At 46.2% G+C, this 26,508-nt stretch overlaps 1 protein-coding gene across 1 annotated transcript in view; it reads left to right on the plus strand.

Annotated features, from left to right (window-relative positions):
* Window positions 1-26,508, plus strand: part of hmga2 (high mobility group AT-hook 2) — a gene marked incomplete at both ends in the record, with an annotated part of 206,204 nt that overhangs the window by 75,415 nt on the left and 104,281 nt on the right. Inside the window, one exon of the mRNA XM_084330966.1 lies at window positions 20,294-20,330. Within this exon, the coding sequence (XP_084187092.1) occupies window positions 20,294-20,330 (37 nt within the window). The remainder of the gene's footprint in view (window positions 1-20,293; window positions 20,331-26,508) is intronic.

Consider the following 26,508-nt stretch of genomic DNA (forward strand, 5'->3'; position numbering starts at 1 on the left):
ACTCTGGAGCCGGAGGTTAATAACAGCAATGGGCCCCTGGTTCTGACTCTGGAGCCGGAGGTTAATAACAGCGGCGGGCCCCTGGTTCTGACTCTGGAGCCGGAGGTTAATAACAGCGGCGGGCCCCTGGTTCTGTCTCTGGAGCCGGAGGTTGATAACAGCGGCGGGCCCCTGGTTCTGACTCTGGAGCTGGAGGTTAATAACAGTGGCGGGCCCCTGGTTCTGACTCTGGAGCCGGAGGTTAATAACAGCGGCGGGCCCCTGGTTCTGACTCTGGAACCTGAGGTTCTTCCTTCTCTTGCTGCATTTAAAAGTGTGATCTCCGACCACTGTGTGTGTCGACTGACTTTCTATTGCTTATTGTTATTTATTGTGCCTCTATGAATGAAATTGCAGACAAACCGCATCTTGGTTTTGCGAGCTCGTCGTCGCTGTAAACGAGGGGTAACCTCAGCGTCTCACGGGTTGAAACAAAGGTGTGAAAGGAACGGTGGAATAATAGTCAGGGTGGAAAACTGCCCGAAGGTGGTTAAATGTCTGTTCCAAGAAACTTCCACATAACCTTTTGAACACACCGCGACGCACACACAGCAGAAGCATTGTCGGCAACCAAGAGGAGAGGGCGGAAAAAGGGAAAAGGTGAGGAGAGGTGCGTGTCGGTACAAGGGAGAGTGTCTGATCTGGAGACGGCTAGACAACAAGCGAGGTGCGGAACACCTGTAATCAGACCCGCGCGCCCAAGACGAGCTGAGTGACGGTGGCTACCGAGGCGCTGCCTGATTCCAGATCAGATGTAATAATAATCCCCTCTCCTTTCAGCCCGGGGGATGACGGACCCCCCCCCATCCCTCGCTCGTCGCGTAGGGAAGTAGCTCACAGGGTCAAGTTTAATGACGACAGGGATGACGGGGATGATGGGGGGGGGGGGGGGGGGGGGGGGGGGGGGGTCGAGCCCCCGTTGCGGACCTCTGGGCGGCGCACTAATGCAACAGAATCATTCCGGGGTGAGGTCGCGACCCTGTCAGAAATGGCCCACAACCCCCCCCCCTCCCCGGCAGATTTACCTTCTTGGTACTTCCACAAAATTGGGTCTCCCAGGACCCGTAAAAGTAACAGTTAAAAAAAGGAAAGGAGAGAAGAAGAGAGAGGGAGATTGAGAGGGATAGGGAGAGATGGAGGGAGAGCGAGAGAGGGGGTAGAGAGAAAGAGGGGGAGAGAAGGGAGGGAGGGAGAGAAAGAGGCAGACGAGAGAGAGGGAGATAGAGAGAGAGAGGGATAGAGAGAGAAAGGGAGGGAATGAGAGAGGGAGCTAGAGAGAGAGGGAGAGAGAGATAGAGAGCAAGAGCGAGGGATAGAGAGAGAGGGAGAGAGAAAGAGGGGGAGAGAGAGAGAGAGAGAGAGAGGAGGAGCGAGAGAGAGAGAGAAAGAGGGATAAAAAGTGTAAAAAACATTTTGCCTTTGAGGGATGGTGGGGGTAGGGTTGGGTGAGGGATTCTTGTCTGTGCTCTGTCTGTCAAGGTCTGCTAAATGGTGGAGACATCGTCCTGGGTTTCTCCTCAGGGTGCGGGCGGGTGGGTTGGTGGGTGGGTGGGGGCGTAGGGGGTGGTGGTGGTGGGGGGGGGGGGGGGTAGTCGGGTTAAAGTAAAGGATGGTAGAGAGAGGCCCCTTCAGAACCCCCCCCCCCCCCCCCCCCCCGGCGGTACAACACCACAGAGCCTAGCGGTAGCCTCAGTTATGTCTTCATTTATCTAAAACTAGGAGGAGGCCGACCTGGGTTTGTTTTCCAGCGGCCCTGTGCAGCCCGATGGGGGCAGGGTGCTTGCCGCTCTGAGCACGACACCACCGGGGTTAAAGGGGCCCACAGGGGCCCACAGGGGCCACCCGTACTGAAAGAGTGTATGCAGTCATTCCATTGTGAAGCACTCTGTGCGTGTGTAGTACTAGTGCAGTTAGAGATGCATATGACCCTTTACATCGAGCTCATGAAACTCTGTATGATAGCATGTACAATAGTGCTGTACGTATATATATATATACATTTATATATTTATATTTACAGCATATGTATATATATCCATATCTGTCTGAATTTACCTGCATATAATCCTTCTATATACAGTACCTACTTATACACATGCATATTACCCATACAACTCATGCATGACACTGTATCATGTACAATAATTCTGTATACCGTATATATTTATTCTTACCGTGTATATATGTGTGTGTATATATATATATCCACATCTGCCTGTACATACCTGCATATAATCCTTTTTACTGTAGCTACTATATCTATATCTGTACATATCCTACTCTTACTAGTTACGCTGCTGGCCAGTACGACTTACTGCCACAGTGTCTTTATACCTGTATCACTGTACACATTAATACTACAACTCTGTACATACATCTGATTAGCACTACATCAATAATTTCAAAGGACTTATTATAGTATTTCCCTTTGATATAAAGTGGTCCGTCCATCATCCATATTATCTCTTGCCTCTTTCATATCGCATGATTACAAGTTTTGGCCAAATCCAAGCTTGAAATTTAGATCTGATATATATCGTTTTGCATTTGACCCATTGCTCAGTCATTATTGCACATTACATTACATACATTTTACTTGTTGGAACTGTACATAGCCATTTGGTTTGTAATATAATATATTTGTAATATCTGCATACTGCGCATCCTGTTATCGGCACACTGCACACTTTGTTAGAATTGTATAGTCATCTTGCTGTTTTTTTTATCTTATTTTATTTTACGCTATTTTTATTTATTATATTGAATGCTGCTACGGTCGAGGAACCACAACAAAGTGAATTCCACACTTCTTTTTGCTGTAAAAGGTGCAGAATGACGTGACAATAAAAGGAATCTGAACAGGACATGTGTGTGTGTGTGTGTGTGTGTGTGTGTGTGTGTGTGTGTGTGTGTGTGTGTGTGTGTGTGTGTGTGTGTGTGTGTGTGTGTGTGTGTGTGTGTGTGTGTGTGTGTGTGTGTGTGTGTGTGTGTGTGTGTGTGTGTGTGTGTCATACAGCAAATTTGATAATATCATTTTGAGAAGAGGAGATAATTGATGTCCCACCATGGTGTGAGACAGACATAGGCGTAGATTTAGGGGACACGTCCCCTCAAAATTGAGAAGAGGTAAATTTGTCCCCCTCAAAAATATATATATAAATATATACAGTGAGTATACAGAATGCCTGAGAGCCTTACTGCATTATATTCCATTACATTTGTGTCAGCGGGTACCTGAATGTTGTCTTTTCCTTTACATAAATAAAGACATTTCCACTATATATTGATGCAGAAAAGTACACCAGAATGCTGGAAATTGTTTCACTCTCACAATTTCTGGATGTCATTTAGCTAAATCAGCATGGCTGTGAGTGTGAGTCTTTCACCTTTTACATATAGCTTTGGCATGGATTGATTGTTTAGATCGCTGGCATGGCTAATAAATGCAAATATATTGTAGTCTGCCCCGTTGTTCTTGATGCGTGCGCACACAGAGTCTGACGTGGGCGAGAAACCCCTCTATTATTGCTTGTAAACACGAGTATGATTGAATGCCTGTCAAACATTAAGTATAGGCTATTTTCTCACATTCATCTCTCTCTCTTCCACAATCACCTGGTAGGCGTGCGGTCGGTCAAAGGTGCTTCCCACAATGTTAGCCACCATCTCCCTGCCCCTAACTGCTCCTTTTAGGGTTGGCCAACAATACTGTATCTTGGCTTCTCCCAGCCCCACAGTGTGTAGTATTAGGGCTGGGCGATTCTTGCTAAAATGTGAATCACAATTTTTCTCTCTAAGAATTGAAATCACGATTCTCTCACACTATTCTTATTTTTTCAATAAAATCATTTATTGCACTCTTTCTTAAACAGACAACATAACATATATCAAAGTGCTTGACTTAAACTTAAACATAACATATATGAAACTTAAAAGTCTCTTTTAACATACAAAATAACTCAAGTCAGAATCGTCATCATTTTAAAAAGTTAAGTAAAAAGTAAAAAAATATATAATAATAATAATAATTTTATAAATATAATTTTTTCTTTTTTTAATAAAAAAAATCGTCATAATTTAGAAATGAGATTGCATAGGTCTATGAATCGAGATCGCAATTTTTTTTCCGATTAATCGCCCAGCCCTATGTAGTGTATCTTGGCTTCTCCCAGCCCGACACAGTGTGTAGTATATCTTGGTTTTGCCCAGCCCTGGCATGTTCTCATTCAGTCACTCCTCGACATGCAGCTGATTCTCTCAGAACTCTGTGCCCAATTGCCCACCCAGCACTACCCACCCCCCACCCCCTGTCTGTGCCAGGTTCAGACCTGGCTCTGTTACATCATTCCCTTGGCATCCAGTGGAAGATACTACTACAAAATATAGGCTACAAACTTAACTATGACTATATACAGAGTTGTAGTATTAATATATGTACAGTGATACTGTACATGCTATCATACAGAGTTATGTGTTATATGGACTATATGCAGGTGTATAAGTAAGTATATGCAGATCTTTAACGTATAGGATAACTTAGGATCGCATTCTCCCTTTTTTTATGTATCGTGTCACTTATGTTCTATTTACCAACTAAGGCATACAGGGCTAGCAGGCTAAGATACAGGGCTAGCAGGCTAAGATACAGGGCTAGCAGGCTAAGATACAGGGCTAGCAGGCTAACATACAGGGCTAGCAGGCTAACATACAGGGCTAGCAGGCTAAGATACAGGGCTAGCAGGCTAAGATACAAGGCTAGCAGGCTAAGATACAGGGCTAGCAGGCTAAGATACAGGGCTAGCAGGCTAAGATACAGGGCTAGCAGGCTAACATACAGGGCTAGCAGGCTAACACACAGGGCTAGCAGGTTAACATACAGGGCTAGCAGGCTAACATACAGGGCTAGCAGGCTAACATACAGGGCTAGCAGGCTAAGATACAGGGTTAGCAGGCTAAGATACAGGGCTAGCAGGCTAAGATACAGGGCTAGCAGGCTAAGATACAGGGCTAGCAGGCTAAGATACAGGGCTAGCAGGCTAAGATACAGGGCTAGCAGGCTAACATACAGGGCTAGCAGGCTAACACACAGGGCTACCAGGCTAACATACAGGGCTAGCAGGCTAACATACAGGGCTAGCAGGCTAAGATACAGGGCTAGCGGGCTAAGATACAGGGCTAGCAGGCTAAGATACAGGGTTAGCGGGCTAAGATACAGGGCTAGCAGGCTAAGATACAGGGCTAGCAGGCTAACATACAGGGCTAGCAGGCTAACACACAGGGCTAGCAGGCTAACATACAGGGCTAGCAGGCTAACATACAGGACTAGCAGGCTAACACACAGGGCTAGCAGGCTAACATACAGGGCTAGCAGGCTAACATACAGGGCTAGCAGGCTAACATACAGGGCTAGCAGGCTAAGATACAGGGCTAGCAGGCTAAGATACAGGGCTAGCAGGCTAACATACAGGGCTAGCAGGCTAACACACAGGGCTAGCAGGCTAACATACAGGGCTAGCAGGCTAACATACAGGGCTAGCAGGCTAACATACAGGACTAGCAGGCTAACACACAGGGCTAGCAGCAGGCTAGCATACAGGGCTAGCAGGCTAACATACAGGGCTAGCAGGCAAACATGCAGGCTAGCATACAGGGCTAGCAGGCTAGCATACAGGGCTAGCAACATTGTGCCAACATCCCTGAACCTGTGTGGTCACATCCGTTCCGACATCATAGCTGCTATTAGGACAGTTGAGAAGATCAGATTGTCACTTCAGGATGTGTGTGTGTTTGTTTATTAAGCCGGATCACTTTCTACTGAACGCAACAGATATGAAATTGGTATCACGTATCTTCTTCTTATCTGATTCTGGAGAAGACGGTCAGCACATTTGGGGGCGACAGTGGCTCAGGAGGTAGAGCAGTCGTCTGGCAATCCGGAGGTTCCCGGTTCGATTCCCGCTCCTGGGCAGCGTGTCGATGTGTCCTTGAGCAAGACACTTAACCCCTAATTGCTCCCGATGAGCAGGTTGGCACCTTGCATGGTTGCCTCCACCGTCGGTGTGTGAATGGGTAATATGTAAGTAACAAATTGTAAAGCGCTTTGGATAAAAGCGCTATATAAAAAAGCAGCCATTTACCATTTCCCATAATGTTGGCATGTTCCTTTAAGGGTACTCTCTAGAGACCTGGCGTTTTTAAGAGAGAGAGAGAGAGAGAGAGAGAGAGCTCTCTGGGAGAAAGATAGCGAAGATGAATGTGGGTTTGTGGCCTCTTGGTGCTTTGCGGACGGGAGGACACGAAGGGAGTCAGACCTCTCCCCCTCCCTGAGCGGTGAGAACCAGGCCGATGCAGGAGACGGCCAACCTCTGTTTCTTCCTCCTGAGTCTAGTGAGTTAGTAACACCCACAGAAAATAAATGTTCTGGTATCCTGTTCCTTCTTTATCCAATCAGGAGAGAGAACCCTAGATATATATATATATATATATATATATATATATATATATATATATATATATATATATATATATATATATATATATATATATATATATATATATATATATATATTAACTTATTTCAAGAAACCTTGCCAAGTCAGATTTGCTTACTGCACTTGTTTCAAGCATAGTTTTTGTTGCAGTGTGTGGAGTTCTCTCTCCTGATTGGATAAAGTGGGAACGGAATACCAGACAATGTATTTTCTGTTTACCGCAGAGCGGAGGTACTAGGAGACCCATGTTACTGACCAAACACACTATTTCAGTGATGGCGGTTGGAATGTAGAGCTATTATTTTAACATGTAGACCAGTAGAAAAAAATCCCACTAACAGCACCTTTAACCGTGTAACTGGTACAAGAGGCGGTAATACTGTACAAATTCCTCTCACGCAAAGAGAAAAGTATTACTACTACTACACGGGAACCCTGAACGACAGGGCGGAGAGACTGTGTCTCTGTTGTTTGTGTTATTTAGGCATATCTATCGCAGGTCAAGGTTTGATGAACATCATAGCTGTCATAGACGCGGGCTACTGGGAGCCACGCTCGGCTTGCAAGCGAACGCGTTAATTTATCCCTGGTGGTGGTGGCAGAGGCGGCGGCTTTGACATTGGCATTGAGCGTGGGATTTTTGGCACATGGTTTAGTGATCCTGCAAATTATAACTCCTCTGGAAGTCTCTGAAAATATCACCTCAATGAGAGCCCCCACCCTCCCTCCCTCCCTCCCTCCCTCCCTCCCTCCCTCCCTCCCTCCCTCCCTCCACCTCCAGGACAGCCTGTCAGTGATTTCACCATGGAGGTTGTACGGAGTTCTCTCTCTGTGTATCTTCCCACTTTAAAGGCCCGTTTTTGGAATGCATGTCTAAACTACAAAGGCCCATATAAAAGCTTGCAGGGCGCAGGGAGGATTAGCCGATGGGGGTCTCTGACTGGGCGATGCCTCATTCTTCAGCAGTCAACTGCCACTTCCTGCCTCTCTCCCATAAATCTTCAACCCCCCCACCACCACCCCTCCCCAACCCTCACTACCAGTCGCACGTAGATACGGCCAGTCGACCGCTAACCGCTAGCAAACGTATTTATGTCGGGTGGTGGTACCGTGATACCGTAGGCACAGAGAGAGAGAGACAACCCCCTCCTCCCATCTCCATGGAGAATTTAGAGACCGTAAATGGAGTTAACCCTTTCACTACCACACTACAGAAGGTTAACCCTTTACTATTACACTAGTAAATAGTAAAGGGTTAACCTTCTGTAGTGTGGTTGTCAAAGGGTTAACCCTTTGTCGTGTCACAGTGAAAGGGTTAAGGTGACAAGAGAGTAAGCCCTGTCTGTTTACGACAGAATTTATTACCGATTCGATGCGTTTAACAAAGTTATTTCGTCCCCCCAAAAAACGCTCTCTCCCAAATTCCGACAGACTTCCGACGTCACTCGGGGCAGCGGACGTGTGCGGAACTGCGGATACAGACCCAGAGAACCTCCCCCTGAACATCAGACAAGTGAAATGTTCACCTACCGAAAGTGGTCTATTAGGCAAAGTTGTTAAAATTTAACGGCGTAAATGGTAGGCATTCCAGGTTTTTTAACGAGCCCCATATTTTACACAGGATTTAATCTGAAACATATTCCACTTAAAATGTAGGCTATGTTGCAGGGCACTCTCTCTCTCTCTTCCCCCCCGTTCACTCGCACGCCCCGTGTCTTTTGAGACGACGTTAACTAGCTGGCGATGAGGTGGATGTAGTGAGAGCATGTTTAGCGGGGCTGTCTGGTGTTCTGCTGTGTCTGTGGTGTTGTGCTGTCTGTGCTGGTCTGTCTGTGCTGTTCTGTCTGTCTGTGCTGTTCTGTCTGTCTGTGCTGTTCTGTCTGTCTGTGGTGTTCTGTCTGTCTGTGGTGTTCTGTCTGTCTGTGGTGTTCTGTCTGTCTGTGCTGTTCTGTGCTGTCTGTGGTGTTCTGTCTGTCTGTGCTGTTCTGTCTGTCTGTGCTGTTCTGTCTGTCTGTGCTGTTCTGTCTGTCTGTGGTTTTCTGTCTGTCTGTGGTGTTCTGTCTGTCTGTGGTGTTCTGTCTGTCTGTGCTGTTCTGTGCTGTCTGTGGTGTTCTGTCTGTCTGTGCTGTTCTGTCTGTCTGTGCTGTTCTGTCTGTCTGTGCTGTTCTGTCTGTCTGTGGTGTTCTGTCTGTCTGTGGTGTTCTGTCTGTCTGTGCTGTGCTGTTCTGTGCTGTTCTGTCTGTCTGTGGTGTTCTGTCTGTCTGTGCTGTTCTGTCTGTCTGTGGTGTTCTGTCTGTCTGTGGTGTTCTGTCTGTCTGTGGTGTTCTGTCTGTCTGTGGTGTTCTGTCTGTCTGTGGTGTTCTGTCTGTCTGTGGTGTTCTGTCTGTCTGTGGTGTTCTGTCTGTCTGTGGTGTTCTGTCTGTCTGTGCTGTTCTGTCTGTCTGTGGTGTTCTGTATGTGCTGTTCTGTGCTGTCTGTGGTGTTCTGTCTGTCTGTGCTGTTCTGTCTGTGCTGTTCTGTCTGTCTGTGGTGTTCTGTCTGTCTGTGGTGTTCTGTCTGTCTGTGGTGTTCTGTCTGTCTGTCTGTCTGTGCTGTTCTGTCTGTCTGTGCTGTTCTGTCTGTCTGTGGTGTTCTGTCTGTCTGTCTGTCTGTGCTGTTCTGTCTGTCTGTGGTATTCTGTCTGTCTGTCTGTGCCAGGGTTCGAAATTAACGGGGGCTCGGGGCAAAATGCCCTTGAAAATGGACAAAATGCCCCCGAATATCAGTTAAGGGGGGCAGAAAATGCCCCCGACAGTTTACTAATTATATATATAATTATATATATGATCTACAGTGCAAGCATTTCCCTTGTATTTGGCCCTAATAATATGTGTGTGTGCGCCACCCGGAAAAATCATTTACTCGAGACGAGTGACGATTACAAAACAGCTCCGCTGTTATAATAGTCCCACATTACACAAGGCGCATAAACGTCCAATCACAGTAGCGCCCGAAAACAAAGTCACGGTACCGGCTTAGGCAAGTTATACATTCAGAATCAGACAACGCAAAAAAATCAGCCAGCCATGAAGCCCATTCATTTTTATTTTGAGCAAAAGAGAGACGAGGAGAAAGAGAGGAATCCGGCTGACATGGCTTTTGAAGTGATATTCGCACGTGTTTTTGCGGGTCCAGTCCCCACGGTATGTTGACAGAATTCGCAAAACACCTTATCGACTGAAGCATAAAAGTCATTAGGATACTGCTCTGCTCTGAATTTAGGGCTTAGTGGGGAATTTCTTCCGACGTTAACGTTAACGACGCACCCGAAGCAGCTAGACCATTTCTCCGTGTTGTGTGTAACACGCAGCGGTCCCCGCCTCCTCCCTCCTTGCAACAAACGTTCCACCCAAAAACGGAATTTCTATTTCATAATGAATTAAATAATTGTATAAAGAATTTTCAATGTTCTGTCATCTAATAATATATTCCATTACCTTTCCTATCTGTATCAAAGTCAAAATGTTGGTATCATAACAACACTACAACATACAAAAGCAGCTTGACAACCGATATCCTTTGCGTTTGATTGATTGAAAACTTTATTAACAGATTGCAGAATGGGTACAATACAGTACAGCTCAATACACACAAGTTAAGGGGATGGAGACCAGAGAAAGACTTTCGTCTTGTTTACATCAGGGTCCCCCATTTTCAATTCATAGTGTGCACACGCACAGTATAATAATGCATGAGATAAATAGTTAATAAACTCTGTGTTACTTGAACAATTTTCACTGTGCTCCTAAATTTCTTTGTGTGCTCCTAAATTTTTATTTAGATTTTATTTATTAACATTTTATTTAGGAGCACATGTGCTCCTTGGGAAAAAGGTTAGCGTAGAGCCCTATATATGGAGACATTAACATTACATTATCAAACATAGGGACGAAGACTGTAAAAAAAAGTGTCAACAATGTTTTATAATCCTTATGTTAATTTTCATCATAAAAATTCAGTGCCCCCGAAATACAAAAAAAAGCCCCCGAAAATCAATTAAGGGGGGCAAAAAAAGCCCTTGAAAAAAAAATGTTAATTTCTAACCCTGGTCTGTGCTGTTCTGTCTGTCTGTGGTGTTCTGTCTGTCTGTGGTGTTCTGTCTGTCTGTGGTGTTCTGTCTGTCTGTGGTGTTCTGTCTGTCTGTGGTGTTCTGTCTGTCTGTGGTGTTCTGCTGTGTCTGTGCTGTTCTGCTGTGTCTGTGAATGCCGCTGCCCAGAGTTGGAAGGCCTTGTTCGGCAGTGTTTTGTTTTCCACACCATCAGTCACGTCTCAAAATGACAAACTTGAACATTTGTTTTTTTCCCACCTACTATAATTCTTATTTCATCCTTTTTTTGTGAACAATTTTCAAAAACAGCAAACGATAATGTAAGGAGGATTGATCTCTTGACCTCTAGATAAGGAAAATGTTTGATGGGACATTTCATCCACCCAGCTATTGTGTTTGTGAAGAAGAGGGGGGGGGGGTGAACCTCAGAGGGGAGAGAGAGAGAGGGGGGGAGAGAGAGAGAGAGAGAGAGAGAGAGAGAGAGAGAGAGAGAAGGTCTGGCATCCCTGGTAAGGGTTAACTCACCAAGCAAACACCAGCGCCCCCTTTTCTCACGGCATAATTAACACTTGTGGCCTTTTTGCCCGTCAAGTTGTTTTTATCAGCGTGCATGGCCACCGCGTGCCCACACTGACACTAGTGACTGGACCTGGCCAGGCTGACACTAGTGACTGGACCTGCCCACGCTGACACTAGTGACTGGACCTGCCCACACTGACAGTGACTGGACCTGCCCACGCTGACAGTGACTGGACCTGCCCACACTGACAGTGACTGGACCTGCCCACGCTGACAGTGACTGGACCTGCCCACACTGACAGTGACTGGACCTGCCCACACTGACAGTGACTGGACCTGCCCACGCTGACAGTGACTGGACCTGCCCACGCTGACAGGGACTGGACGGGACATCATTCTATCCTTTTTGAGGTGTACGATAGAATTGGTGTGATTTCGAATTTTGATAACAATTGATGGCTGCTGGTCATTGAAACCTGTATACTTCCATAATAGAATTACGTGGATAAAAAAAATTGTTGCACGTCAAAGGGTTACAGTAACTCATTCAGCGCTGTGGATTAGACGGGTCCCGTTGTAGCTATGCCACGCTTTAAAGATAGGAGTGCGTCACCTTGTTTGTAGAGCTATATCGATATTGTGCTTTGTCACCACCTGTCAATCTGTTCTGTTATTGGTCCATGATGGCAATAAGTTGATGATTTTTACAGCCTGGTGGGCGAGATTATGCATGACCAGCCTGTGATCTAATACGCGGACTCTCACTGGGAGAGTGTAGCGTGTGGAAGGTCACACTACCTCTCCCAGATCCTTCCCTTGCTGTGCAGGCGCCCCGACCGAACTGTAGGAGTCGCTGTTTACAATGACCAGGACCCACCCACGCCGGCTTCCCACCCGCTAACACTGCCAATTATGTTAGTATGGACGGTCGGCCAAGGCGGAGGCACCACAGCTGGATTCAATCCCACTGGCTCTGTCGTGGTAGACAGACACTTAGTCTGCTGCGCTACCCGGCCGCCCGTATATTACACTCTTATACTAAACATGTAAATGTGTTGATGGAATCACGTCAATATAGAGAGTAGTGACGAATGCATAATTTACACTTGTGCCAATTGCGTGCGTTTGTCTAAGTATTATTATTCTAAGTATTATTATTATTATTATTATCTACCGCCGCGGCGGCAAAACCTATTAATATTACCTATGTGTTGATGGAATCACGTCAATATAGAGAGTAGTGACGAATGCATAATTTACACTTGTGCCAATTGCGTGCGTTTGTCTAAGTATTATTATTCTAAGTATTGCTATTATTATTATCTACCGAAAACCTATTAAAACCTGCTTGTGTGTGAGCTTGTGGCTGTGTGGCGTCAAAAAGAAAATGCGCATGCGCGCGTTACCGGCGTAGGGGGGAAACGAGCGTAGAAGATCGCTGGCCAATCAGAGCAACGCGGAAGGGCATGTTGGCTGCCAAAAGTATTCACGCCGCCCCGCTAGATCCTTATAAGGGCATACAACCACTGGACTGTGTGCAGAGTCCACAGGCATCGTGGAAGCAATTTTTGAGACAATCAAAATTTGATTAGATTAGATTAAAATGTATTGTCATCATACAGCACAAGTACAGTACAACTAGTGCAAATGTAACAGTAAAGTGCAATAGTAATATACAATGTACATACAATGTATAAAACTGGGTATTTAATATATAAACTTGTACTACTGGGTATATAGTGCCAATCAAATGTATGTGCAGAGTTGTAGTATTAATATGTACAGTGATACAGGTATGAAGACACTATGATAGTAAGTCTGGCAATAGTATCTACAGTATACGGTATATACAGCATTATTGTACATCATACAGAGTTATATGGGTTATATGCAGTGTATAGATATGAAGATATTTCCGTATTGTGTTCGAAAAGGACCCTCTGTCTCCTAAATAAAGTGCCTATGCCGGCTATAAAGGACACAGATAGAATAGCAAACCTTTGGCAATCCACACGGTGTGTAATGCAATCCATCCTCCTTTCTGAACGGAGACAATGATGGCATGACCACAGCCAGGTCAAGGAACGGGGCGAAATGAATCAAGTCGTTGAGGTTACCTCCTCAGAACACAGTAACGAGAGAGAGAGAGAGAGAGAGAGAGAGAGAGAGAGAGAGAGAGAGAGAGAGAGAGAGAGAGAGAGAGAGAGTGAGATGGAGAGGGAGATGGAGGTAGACAGAGGGAGAGAGAGAGAGAGGGAGAGAGAGAGAGAGAGAGAGAGAGAGAGAGAGAGAGAGAGAGAGAGAGAGAGAGAGAGAGAGAGAGAGGGAGAGAGAGACAGAGGGAGATAGGGAGACAGATGGAGAGACAGAGGGAGAGAGAGAGACAGAGGGGGAGAGATAGAGAGGGAGAAAGACAGAGGGAGAGAGGGGGGAGAGAGAGAGGGAGAGAGACAGAGGGAGAGAGAGAGACAGAGGCAGAGATGGAGAGACAGATGGAGAGGGAGAGAGAGACAGGGAGAGAGAGACAGAGAGACAGAGGGAGAGAGCGAGACAGAGAGAGAGAGAGGGATGGAGAGAGAGAGAGGGAGTAAGAGGAAGTGAGAGAGAGACAGAGGGAGAGAGAGACAGGGGTGGAGAGAGAGAGAGAGGGCCCTGGGGCGACCCGCGGGGGCCCTCGCACCGGCTGACCCCTCCTAATAGACAGGGGGTTTTGTGAATGGCGGTCTGTATAAGAGGTGGGAGAGGAGAGTTTTTTTTCCAAGGGGGCTGATGGGAGGGGGGGGGGGGGGGGCCTGGGTGGGTGGTTGTTTGAGCCGAGGGCCCAGAGCGCCACATTCTTGGACCAGCAGCGGTGGGATAGAGTTTCAGCTGTGATGGGGTCCCCTCCATGGGGGGGGGGGGGGGGGGGGGTCCTCCTCCTATACATACTTACCTCTGAGAACATACCTTTTCGTAGGAGCACACCCACCCGCTCGCACACTATGCCACCCCCCCTCCCTGCAATATCTCAGACTCCAGGGTCAGCCAACCCCACACACACACACACGCACACACACACGCACACACACACACACACGCACACACACACACACGCGCGCACACACACGCACACACACACACACACACACACACACACACACACAGCTGCTGAGCCTAAAAGTGATTCATAGTGTCACGTCGAGGGTGCATCAAAGAGCCGGCCACTGCCTTGCGGAAGACAATGCTGTGATTTCCCTTTTGTGTTCCAGGGAGAAGGGCTTTGGATTTGGGTAGTGGGGAGGAGGACGAGGGAGGGAGGGAGGGAGGGAGGGAGGGAGGGAGGGAGAGGGGGAGGGAGGCTCTACATAGCAGCGAGAGGGGCTTCTGTACTTAAAGGGATAGGGTTTCAATGCTGGTTATTTTGGAATGCTTTGTCCCCAGGTAGGCAGCACTGCAGGGACACACTGGGGTTGTTACTTACAGGTGTCGAGAAAAGGGTGTTATTGCGTTTGGTCATATTAAAGGGGAATGCCACCCATTTTTACAATTAACATGTGTTCTCCCTATGGCCCCAGGACAGTTGAGTCAGTCAGACTGTGAACATGGACGCGCCACTCTCTCTCCTCTAGATGCTCGATGAACCCTCCCTGAACTCCCCGGACTGGGATGTAAAATCCTGGGGGCTGCTGCTCCTTTTAGACAATGACTAGCGCTCTGACTTTACGAGGGCGTACCATGTTTGCGTGAGCTCTTACACACAAATGAGCTTTTACATTCTGGTTCAGACCTTCTAGTAATGCTGGAATATAAACCTTGCGTGGGTGTGAGAGCTCACATAATCAGTAAGAGCTCACGTAAACATCTTTATAGCCTTGTCAAGTCAGCCACGTTCAGTATCTATTAGGGGAACGTAGCGAACCGTGGTTTTTGTGTACCGTTACACCCCTAGTATCTATGGTGCAGCCCCTGGATTTGACCTCCGAGTCACATCGCTGATCGGAGGGTGTTCACAAATATACTGACTGAACCCTCCTGGGGCACACAATGGGCAGCATTCCCCTTTTTAAAACTGGCACTACAATTCTGTTGCATTTTATTAAACAGTCAATGCACTAAGTAACCCAGGCACTTGATTGGGTCGCACAATACAGTATAATTGTTTCAGGCTTTTTTTTTTTTTACTTGTATAAGTCATGTTGAATTCATCATTGTAGCGTTGGCATTGACTAAAGAAATGACTAGAAACGATGGAATAAGAAAAGGGACTATTGGTTTCACGCGTTGTAACCCAGGCGTGTGTAGGGATTCAGGAGAGCATCGGTTGAGATGTTATCGTTTGGTTCCATCGTCATGTAATTCTTCACGTAGAAGGACGTTGACATTTTTGTTTTATAGGTATGGGATGCTTCAGGAGCGAGAGAGAGACCTCCACACTGCAAAAATGGTCTGGTAAAAATAAGAAGTAAAAACTAGTTTTAAGCAAATATGTGCTTGAAACAAGTAAAATAATCTACCAGTGCAGTAAGCAAATGTGGCTTGGCAAGAATTCTTGAAATATCTAGGGTTCTCTCTCCTGATTGGATAATGTGGGAAGGGATCCCAGAACATGTATTTTGTGTTTACTGCAGAGTGGAGGGAATAGAAGACCCTTGTAACGTGTTACTGACTAACACTATACAAGAACTATACTCTCTGAATTAGGGTTGGATACCATTCACATTTGAACCGGTACGGGTTCGGTATCGGTACCCAATGGTAAATATTTTCGGTACTTAACTCTCTCTGTAATAACAAAACATTTTAATTTCAGTTGTAAAAAATTTGCCCAAACTTCTCATTATCAACATTGTTGTTTATTTAGAACATTTTATTATTCATTGTTGTAACACACCACACAAAATAAATCGCATTATCATGTATTGAATGTTTAAATATCAACATTATCTGTCCATCCTCTGTAAATATCAAACTCCTCTGACCTCGTCTGGTCTTTCCAAAGACCCAAGAGATGGGAATATATATTTGTGGAAAAGGCTCCCTCTTGTCTAGTATATTACAATTTTTTTTTTTTATTATTATCTTTTTTGCCCTTCTTTTTTCCATTTTTCTCCGATCCCAATGTTAGTCGTTATGCCAATTCCCACTCCCCTTCCTGGTCGCTGTGCACTCTACCCCCTACTGTCGGTCTGGGAGGGCGGAGACTATCACATGCTTCCTCCGACACATGTGTAGCCAGCCCACCGCTTCTTTTCACCTGGCAGCGCGGACTCTCACTGGGAGAGTGTAGCGTGTGGAAGGTCACACTACCTCTCCCAGATCCTTCCCTTGCTGTGCAGGCGCCCCGACCGAACTGTAGGAGTCGCTGTTTACAACGACCAGGACCCACCCACGCCGGCTTCCCACCCGCTAACACTGCCAATTATGTTAGTATGGACGGTCGGCCAAGGCGGAGGCACCACAGCTGGATTCAATCCCACTGGCTCTGTCGTGGTAGACAGACACTTAGTCTGCTGCGCTACCCGGCCGCCCGTATATTACACTCTTATACTAAACATGTAAAGGTACCGAAATATGGTACCGATTGATCTAGCGTGAACCGGTACTCGGTAGCACCGATGTAATTCGGTCTGTAGTACCCTTAAAAGTACCGAGTTCGGTACCCAACCCCAGTTGTAATGTAGAGCTATTTAACACACATTATCTTAACCAAAAGCTACCACTTAAAGCACCTTTAATTGAGCACTAGATGACGCCGATTGGGGGGAAAAACACGCTCGTCGTTTGAAAGCCGGGCAGAGCGATAACAAACAGCGAGCTACAAACCACATGGACAGGTGTCATCTGTGTCATCCGGCGGTTTGTAACTCTCCCCCCTGTGTACGTTTTCCCAGAGTGCATTATTTGTTGTTGCAGTTTTTCGGAATGTGAGCATCATCTTCCCCAATTTCTTCATCCCCGCCCCTCCCTGATTGCCGATCTCGCATTCCACAACCGAGACCCCGTCCGGTGTTGACATTGACTCCGTTACTGTGTTACAGCCTGCTGGCATTCTGGTCGGAGCTGCTGGCACAGAGAGCGCCAGCTGTTCAAAACAATCCGATGGGGGGCGGGGGGGTGGGGGTGGGGGTGATGGGGCCGTTCGTCGCTGCAAAAAAACAATCACCAAGTGATTTTATCTCGTGTTAAAGACGTATAAAAGCTATTTTTCTGATTTCTTTTTGCTTGTTTCAAGAGATTTTTCATCCCCCTCATGATTACAGTTTTAAGACATTTTCTTGAAACAGGGAATCAAATCAAATTTATTAAATCAAATCAAATATAGTAAATACTAGTATAGCCCGAAATCACAACAAATTGCCCCCATGGGCTTCACAGATCAAGAAGTGCCGGCGGCAGGCTGTGCTTCTTCTTCTGGTGTTTCTTCCGAACACAGGGGACTCTTAAAGTTCTTCTTCTGGTGTTTCTTCCGAACACAGGGGGACTCTTAATGTTCTTCTTCTGGTGTTTCTTCCGAACAGAGGGTGACTCTTAATGTTCTTCTTCTGGTGTTTCTTCCGAACACAGGGGACTCTTAATGTTCTTCTTCTGGTGTTTCTTCCGAACACAGGGTGACTGTTAATGTTCTTCTTCTGGTGTTTCTTCCGAACACAGGGTGACTCTTAATGTTCTTCTTCTGGTGTTTCTTCCGAACACAGGGTGACTCTTAATGTTCTTCTTCTGGTGTTTCTTCCGAACACAGGGGACTTTTAATGTTCTTCTTCTGGTGTTTCTTCTATTTTATCCATAATGTTCTCATAGTCGCTTCGGGTTCTCAGCTGTCCGGCTCTTAGAGCCACTTCCTGTCAGCGGTGGCAGCGCTGACGGTCGCTCGTGATGTAATGAGAAGACGACACAATCAGAGCTTTGTTTCAGGACCCCCCCCCCTCTTCAGGACACTTCCTCCCACACACACACACACACACACACACACACACACACACAACACACATATATACACACATACACACACATATACACACACATATACACACACATCACATACACACACATATACACACACATACACATCACATACACACACATATACACACACATACACTGTGAATGCGGCGCTGTGCTCGTCCCAACTCTGTCACGCACCCTCGCGCCTTATGTAAGGGATAATGTATAGCTACGAGGTCATTGTCGCAAAATAATTGACCGACACAGAGTTTAAAATACCGAGCCGCCTCAGCGAGGTGTTTTAAACGTCAGTTAAGGTCAATTATTTTGCGATGATGACCGAGTATAGCTATACATTATCCCGCTTATTACATGGCTAACTTACTAACAATATACCTAATTCATTTGACAAATCGCAGTTGTTCTGTGGCTCTGTCAGCCCAAATAAAGTGATTATTATTATCGCGGGCAGCCCGGCAGGTGTGTCTGATTGGCTGCACTGAAACAGTGTGTGTCAGTGGGGCTTGATTATTCCAGCTGCGAAAAACAATAATCACAGGTGGTTATCGAAAAATAATTCACCGCTGTCGGGGGCTATTGACCAATCACAAGCAAGCATTTCGGCGAATGTGAAAACGCCATGTAATAATGTATGTTATTGCCGTGTTGTTGTCACTGTGGAGAGAGAGAGAGAGACACACTGGCCCAGTGAGAAGCCTTTGACATGATAGGTGACGTTTTGACATGATAGGTGACATTTTGCTCAGGGGTTGTTTTCTTTGTTTTAAGGGATTTAAAGAAACAGCAGACAGTATGTAAACTATGTGCCTACTGAGAGTATTTGTATTATTATTTTTTTATCAGATTAGATTCAAGTCTATTGTCCTTATACAAGTACAGTACAATACAATGAAAATACGTTTGGCATCCAACCAGAGTGCACACGAGAGTGTAGAGTGTCGTACTAATCAGATGCATGTACAGAGTTGTAGTATTATTAATATGTACAGTGACACAGGTATAAAGACACTATGTTAGTAAGTTGTACTGGCCAGCAGTGTAAGAGTAGATAAATGTGGTAAATATAAATGTATATATACAGCACTATTGTACATGCGTACAGGGTTATATGGGTAGATTGTGATTACAGTGTAGGGCAGTTGTAGACAGGGAAAGCAGTAGGTAGGTATAAATTGCTTGTGAATGTTGTCGATCGCCTGAACGTTGCTTGTGAATGTTATCGATCGCCTGAACGTTGCTTCGCTTGTGAATGTTATCGATCGCCTGAACATTGCTTGTGAATGTCTTTCAGAAGTGAGATTTGAGTTCATCGGGTCATTTGAGACCTGACCGAATTCTCAGATCTTGAGACCAGGTTGAATTCTCTGATTTTGACACCTGGTCGAATTCTCTGATTTTGAGACCTGGTTGAATTATCTGATTTTGACACCTGGTCGAATTCTCTGATTTTAAGATCTGACTGAATTCTTTGATTTTGAGACCTGACTGAATTCTGTGATTGCTGCCCGGTCATTGCAATGTCTTATTTAGTTCAGTGAGACTGAAAAACTGCTACCGATATCAGCATTATTACTAACGTTTTAAGGTTTTAATGTTTTAAGGTTCAACCAAAAGAAAAAACTGAAAAAACCGAGAGTGCTATTTAATTTAATAAAAATAAAAAAAATCAACTCGTAAGACACTGAGGTCACCCTCATTTACAGCGACGACGAGCTTACAAAACACAGTTTATCAGCTATTTCATAGGCACAATAAATAAGAATAAACAATAAGAAATCAGCTAAGACGGTTACAAGTCGACACACGGTTTGGAGAGTTTTGGAGATAATTTGCTGAATGTCTTTGTGGCAAAAAAAAATAAAATACATTTAAAAAAAAAATTTAAAATCACGCTTACTCCTCACAACTATTGGATTTTTTTGAGTAACCGACCGTGTCATGATTTCTGGAGTTGCTTTTGAGTTTTTCCAAATGTATATTTTGGCTCTTTCAGAGTGCCGTTCAGCTCCATTGTTTTAGAATGACGGCAGATATCTCCAAAACTAGGTGAATCACACACAAACTATCTGGATGGATAGATAGCACTCTGGGTAGGCAAATTTTTTATATATATATATATGTTTATTTTTTATTTATTTTTTGTGTGAACTGCCCCTTTAAGTACACAGGCATTAAAGGTTTGGGTCCTGACTATCTTCTCTCCTTTTCTTTACAGCCACAGCAAGTCGTCCAGAAAAAGCCTATTAAGGTACGTTGCTTGAGAGAAACACGCTCCATGATACACGCTTCACGACACACGCTACACGACACGTTTCATGACACACGCTTCATGACACACGCTTCATGACACACGCTCCATGACACGCGGTCCACGACACACGCTTCACGACACATGCTACACGACACGTTTCATGACACACGCTTCATGACACACGCTACACGACACACGCTTCATGACACACGCTTCATGACACACGCTACACGACACACGCTTCATGACACACGCTCCATGACACGTGGTCCACGACACACGCTTCACGACACACGCTACACGACACGTTTCATGACACACGCTTCATGACACACGCTTCACGACACACGCTCCACGACATGCTTCACGACACGCTCCATGACACGCTCCACGACACGCTCCATGACACACGCTTCACGACACACGCTTCACGACACACTCCATGATACACACTTCACGACACACGCTACACGACACACGCTTCATGACACGCGTCACGCTACATAACACACGCTCCACGACACGCTCCACGACACGCTCCATGACACGCTTCACGACACATGCTTCACAACACGCTCCACGACACACGCTTCACGACACGCGCTTCACGACACACGCTTCACGATACACGCTCCACGACACACGCTCCGCGACACACGCTTAATTTCAAGTTCAACTTTGTTTATTATATATTTGTCAGAACAAAATACAGAATACTCCCCCATCCATCTCCCTTGCTCTCCTCAACACTTGTTCTCGCTCAAACAAATCACCTCTGATTTATGAATTACTACTGGACAACAACCTTGACCTACTCCTCCTCACTGAAACCTGGCAACAGCCCTCTGACTTCTACTCCCTCAACCAAGCTACCCCCCCAAATTACAGCTTCATCGCCAAGCCCCGCCTCTCTGGCCGAGGGGGGGGTCTTGCCATTTTCCACAAACTCTCCCTATCCATCACTGAACTGCATCTAAACCTCCCTCCCATGCTATCCTTTGAATACCTTGCCCTCTCCCTCCCCAACTCTATCACTGCACTACTCCTCTACCGCCCTCCAAAGCCTCATCCCTCTTTTCTAACTGAGCTTTCTGATCTCCTGACCATAGCCTCCATTCTCTTCACCCGCCTCCTACTTACCGGTGACCTCAACATCCATGTTGACCAACCAAACTCAAACCTCACTCCTGACTTCCTCTCCCTCCTTGACTGTTTTAGCCTCACCCAGCACATCAACTTTCCCACCCACAACAAAGGCCACACACTTGACCTTGTTTGCTCTGCCTCCCTACCCATATCCAATCCTCACTCATCCCATTCCCACTCTCTGACCACTACTGCATCCTTTTCGCTGCTCCCCTTCCCCCACCCCACCACTCCAATAAACGCACCATCTCTTTCCGTAACATAAAATCCATTGACCCTCTCACACTGTCTCAGTCCATATCCTCTGCCTTTCCCCCTGACTCCGCCCCCTCTAACCCCGACGACTATGCCCTCCTCCTCAACTCTACTCTCTCTGACTCCCTCGACTCACTGGCACCCCTGAAAACCATCACTGTCTCATTCACCACCTCCTCCCCCTGGTACACTCCGGAACTCCGCTCTATGAAGCAGACCGGCCGTCAATTAGAACGCCTCTATAAAAAAAAACACCTCACCATCCACGCCGACCTCCACAAACAGCACGTCTCCTCCTACCGTGATGCACTCCAAGCTGCCAAATCTGCCCACTACTCCACCATCATCAACAGCAGCAACCGCAACCCCCGGACCCTCTTATCCACTGTCAAGAAACTCCTACAACCCCCGGACAATAACTCACTCTCCTCCCCTGACCTCTGCAACTCGTTTCTCCTCTTCTTCAATAATAAAGTATCTCTAATCAACAGCTCACTGACTGCCCGCATCGCCAATTCCCCCACCCTCGCCGCCCCCACCATCATTTCCCCCCCACCTGACTCCATCCCTCCCACCCCTTTTACTGCCTTCGCCCCAGTCGACTCCTCCTTCATCATGGACCTCATGACCACCTACAAGACCACTACCTGCTCCCTTGACCCCCTACCCACTACTCTCACCAAAGCCTGCCTCCCTGCTCTCATCCCCCACCTCACCGCCCTTTTCAATCAGTCACTATCCCTAGGCCACGTCCCCTCCCCCTATAAACTCGCTGCTGTCACCCCTGTCCTCAAAAAACCCACTCTTGACCCATCCAGCCTCTCCAACTACCGCCCCATATCCAATCTTCCTTTTTTCTCTAAAACACTGGAACGCATTGCTGCCTCCCAACTCCACTCCCATCTCCAGTCCAACACCCGCTATGAACCCCTTCAGTCTGGCTTCCGTCCCGCTCACAGCACCGAAACTGCACTGGTTAAAGTCATCAACGACCTCCTCATCTCCGCTGACTCCGGTACCCTCAACATCCTGATCCTACTTGATCTCAGTGCAGCCTTTGACACAGTGTGTCACTCCATCCTTCTCCAAAGGCTGCACCAACTGGGTGTTGAGGGCACAGCACTTGGCTGGTTCTCCTCCTACCTCACAGACAGACACCAATTCATCTCCCTCTCCGGTCACACCTCCTCCCCCTCCCCAGTCACACAGGGGGTCCCCCTTGGTCACATCATCCGTAAATACCACCTCAACTTCCTCTGCTACGCTGACGACACCCAAATCTACATCAGTACACAATCCCCCCACAGCCCACCCCTCAGTCACATCGAATCCTGCATTACCGAACTCCAAACTTGGATGACTCACAACTTCCTCAAACTGAACAGTGACAAGACTGAACTTCTCATTATTGGCACCAAAACCACCCTCACCAGATCCGGACCCATCACACTCACCATCAACGACTCCACCATCACCCCCTCCCCCCTAGTCCGAAACCTTGGTGTCCTCCTTGACCCCAACCTCTCATTTGACCCCCACGTCCGCTCCATCGTAAAAATATCCTACTTTCACCTCCGCAACATTGCAAAAATCCGTCACTGCCTCTCCCCCCCTGCTGCTGAATCCCTCATTCACGCCTTCATCTCCTCCCGCCTGGACTACTGCAACTCCCTCCTCACTGGTATCACCTCCCGCTCCCTCCATAAACTGCAAATGGTCCAAAATTCAGCCGCCCGCCTCCTCACTAACACCCGGTCCCGCGAACACATCACTCCTGTCCTCCACTCCCTCCACTGGCTCCCGATCAAACACAGCATAAACTTTAAAACACAACTCCTCACCTTCAAAGCCCTCCACAGCCTGCCCCCCCCCTACCTGACTGATCTCCTTCTTCCCTACCGCCCCACCTGTTCCCTCCGGTCCTCCTCCACTGCCTCCCTCACTGTCCCGACATCCAAGCTTAAAAACTTTGGAGATCGGGCCTTCTCTCGTACTGCACCCCGAACTCCCTCCCCCAGTCCATCAGAGACTCCCCTACACTCTCCACCTTCAAAGCTCGCCTCAAAACCCACCTGTTCTCCCTTGCCTTCAACCCCCCCCACCCATAACCCCCCCCCCCCCCCCCCCCCCCCCCCCCTCCAACCTGATTGATGTCTGTCTCCAGTCTTTTTTTCTTTTTTTTGCTATCATGCTGTCCTCCCTGTTCCCCCCATGGTCTCATGTTCCTTTTGTTTTTGTTTCTTTGTTGTTTCTTTGTTTTTGTTTCTTTGCTTTTGTTTCTTTGTTTGTACTCTTGCTCCCGACTATTGTCAGCGACTTCGGGTTATTGAGAAGCGCTATATAAATTAAATTAATAATTATTATTATTATTATTATTATTATTATTATTATTATTATTATTATTATTATTATTATTATTATTATTATAATGAAATGCGTGTGTCTGTATGAGCCCCTGAGAGTGTGCTACATACAGTAAAAAGAAAGTAAGTAAAAAAAAAAAATTAAGAAGTAAGTAAAAAGTAGGTAAAGTCAATATACATATATACAATATACAATACAGAGTAAAATGAGTAACAGTGAGGTAGAATGCAGAGGTACAAAACGTATTGGCGTCGTGTATTGTGTATTGGCGTCGTCGCCAATACACATAATCAAGCTGGTGGGCTCGTTGAACACAGCTGCCTACAACCATCCTTACAGTACTGGCAAGTATTTTCATATCTTAACCAGCGTTGCAACTTGCAAGACGCTTATAATGAAACGGCGACATTGTTCATCAATTGATTCAACCTAGAACCTACGTGCGCGCTCTCTCTCCCTCTCTCTCTCTCTCTCTCTCTCTCTCTCTCTCTCTCTCTCTCTCTCTCTCTCCTCTCTCTCTCTCTCTCTCTCTCTCTCTCTCTCTCTCTCTCTGTCTCTCTCTCTCTCTGTCTCTCTCCCTCTCTCTCTGTCTCTCTCTGTCTCTCTCCCCCTCTCTCTCTCTGATTGATTGATTGAATGAAAACTTTATTAACAGATTGCAGAATGGGTACAGTACAGTACAGCTCAATGCATACAATTGTTAAGGGGATGCAGACCAGAGAAAGACTTTCGTCTTGTTTACATCAGGGTCCCCCATTTTCAATTCATCATAACATGACATACATGACATACAGATAGACAGTACTGCTACATCTATACATTTATGACATACCAGATTTGCAAATACAGTACTGTTTGTGATACAAAAAGTGTCCAGAAAAGAGTGTATATACATTTGACATATAAACTGTACATTGGAGGAGGTCTCTCATTCATCACGGTGGTGAAAAAAGTTAGTATGGAGCCCATTTTCACATGACCATTTTAATAATCACATTATTACCATTGTTGGGTTATGATCGGCGTGTGTGGGGATTTTTGGCTGGTGAAAATGCTGAGTGGCTAGTGACTTTGGAAAACCTGCCAAAAAGTTAATGTCAAGCCCTGGATACAGGTATAAAGACACTATGGTAGTAGTCATACTGGCCAGCAGCTTAACTAGTAAGAGTAGGTAAGGGATATGTACAGATATAGATATAGTATATACAGACGTGCATAGACGCCTGCGCAATAGAGCACGGGAAGCGGGTGCTCTACGACTATTGAACATGGGGGGGCAAACGCTGGTTTTGCTCCCCCACTTTTTGATCATATGAAAAATATGATATACCCCCCCCCCCCCCCCCCCCATATATAAATCTAAGCATAACTAAGTAATTTCAATCAAATTAATAATACGCAATGACACTTAATAGCAAGTTTTTAAGTTTCCAAAGATTGTGTGACCCCCCCTTTAATGGTTTGATCCAGTGCCCACGGGCCATGGTTCGTCGGCATGACGTATACGACATGTTGGGGGAGGCGGCTTTTTCGAAAGCTCTTGAAAAATTCAGGCTGGATATTGGATAACATTGTGACTGGATTATTCTTCGGCGTTTACATCAAAATGGAGCAAATCATCATGTAAGTCGAACACTGTGACAGTATACTAAATGCGCAAACAGATTGAAACTGAATATTTCTCGTATGGTGAGCCTCGGCGCTGCTGCGCTGCACCGAGTGAATCCAGAGATACGGGATGGTCATGGTGCGCAGGCGCTGTGATCACCCAACGGCGGAAATAATGCCGCTTTGAGCAGTTTATAAAAAAATATTAAAAATATTTATTAGCAACGCCGAGCTTTCAAACCATCCCGTATCTCTGTGCGAACCCCTCGTGCAACTGTGAGCACCTTTGTAATGTCTCTGTGATACTTGTATAACGAACGGTTCGGCCAGAACCAGTCCTTCATGGTAAATCTAGGTTGGTTTCCCATTGAGGAGCAAGTGACTGTGGATTCACTCGGTGCAGCACAGTCACGAAAGGGCTTGAATGAATGAATGAAAACTTTATTTAACAGATTGCAGAATGGGTACAATACAGTACGGCTCAATACATACAATTGTTAAGGGGATGCAGACCTGAGAAAGACGTTTGTCTTGTTTCCATCAGGGTCCCCCATTTTCAATTCATATAGACATATATGACATACATGACATACAGATAGTCAGTACTGCTACATCTATACATTTATGACATACCAGATTTGCAAATACAGTACTGTTTGTGATACAGAAGGAGTCAAGAAAAGGGAGTATATACATTTGACGTAGAAACTGTACATTGGAGGAGGTTGGGTGGGGGGGTTGGGTACATTGGGATATTGACAACCATACTGGGTAATTTACATTGGAGGTGGTTGGGGGGGGGGGGG

This window comes from Notolepis coatsorum (assembly GCF_963971535.1).
Source record: "Notolepis coatsorum genome assembly, chromosome: 15".
NCBI lineage: Eukaryota > Metazoa > Chordata > Actinopteri > Aulopiformes > Paralepididae > Notolepis > Notolepis coatsorum.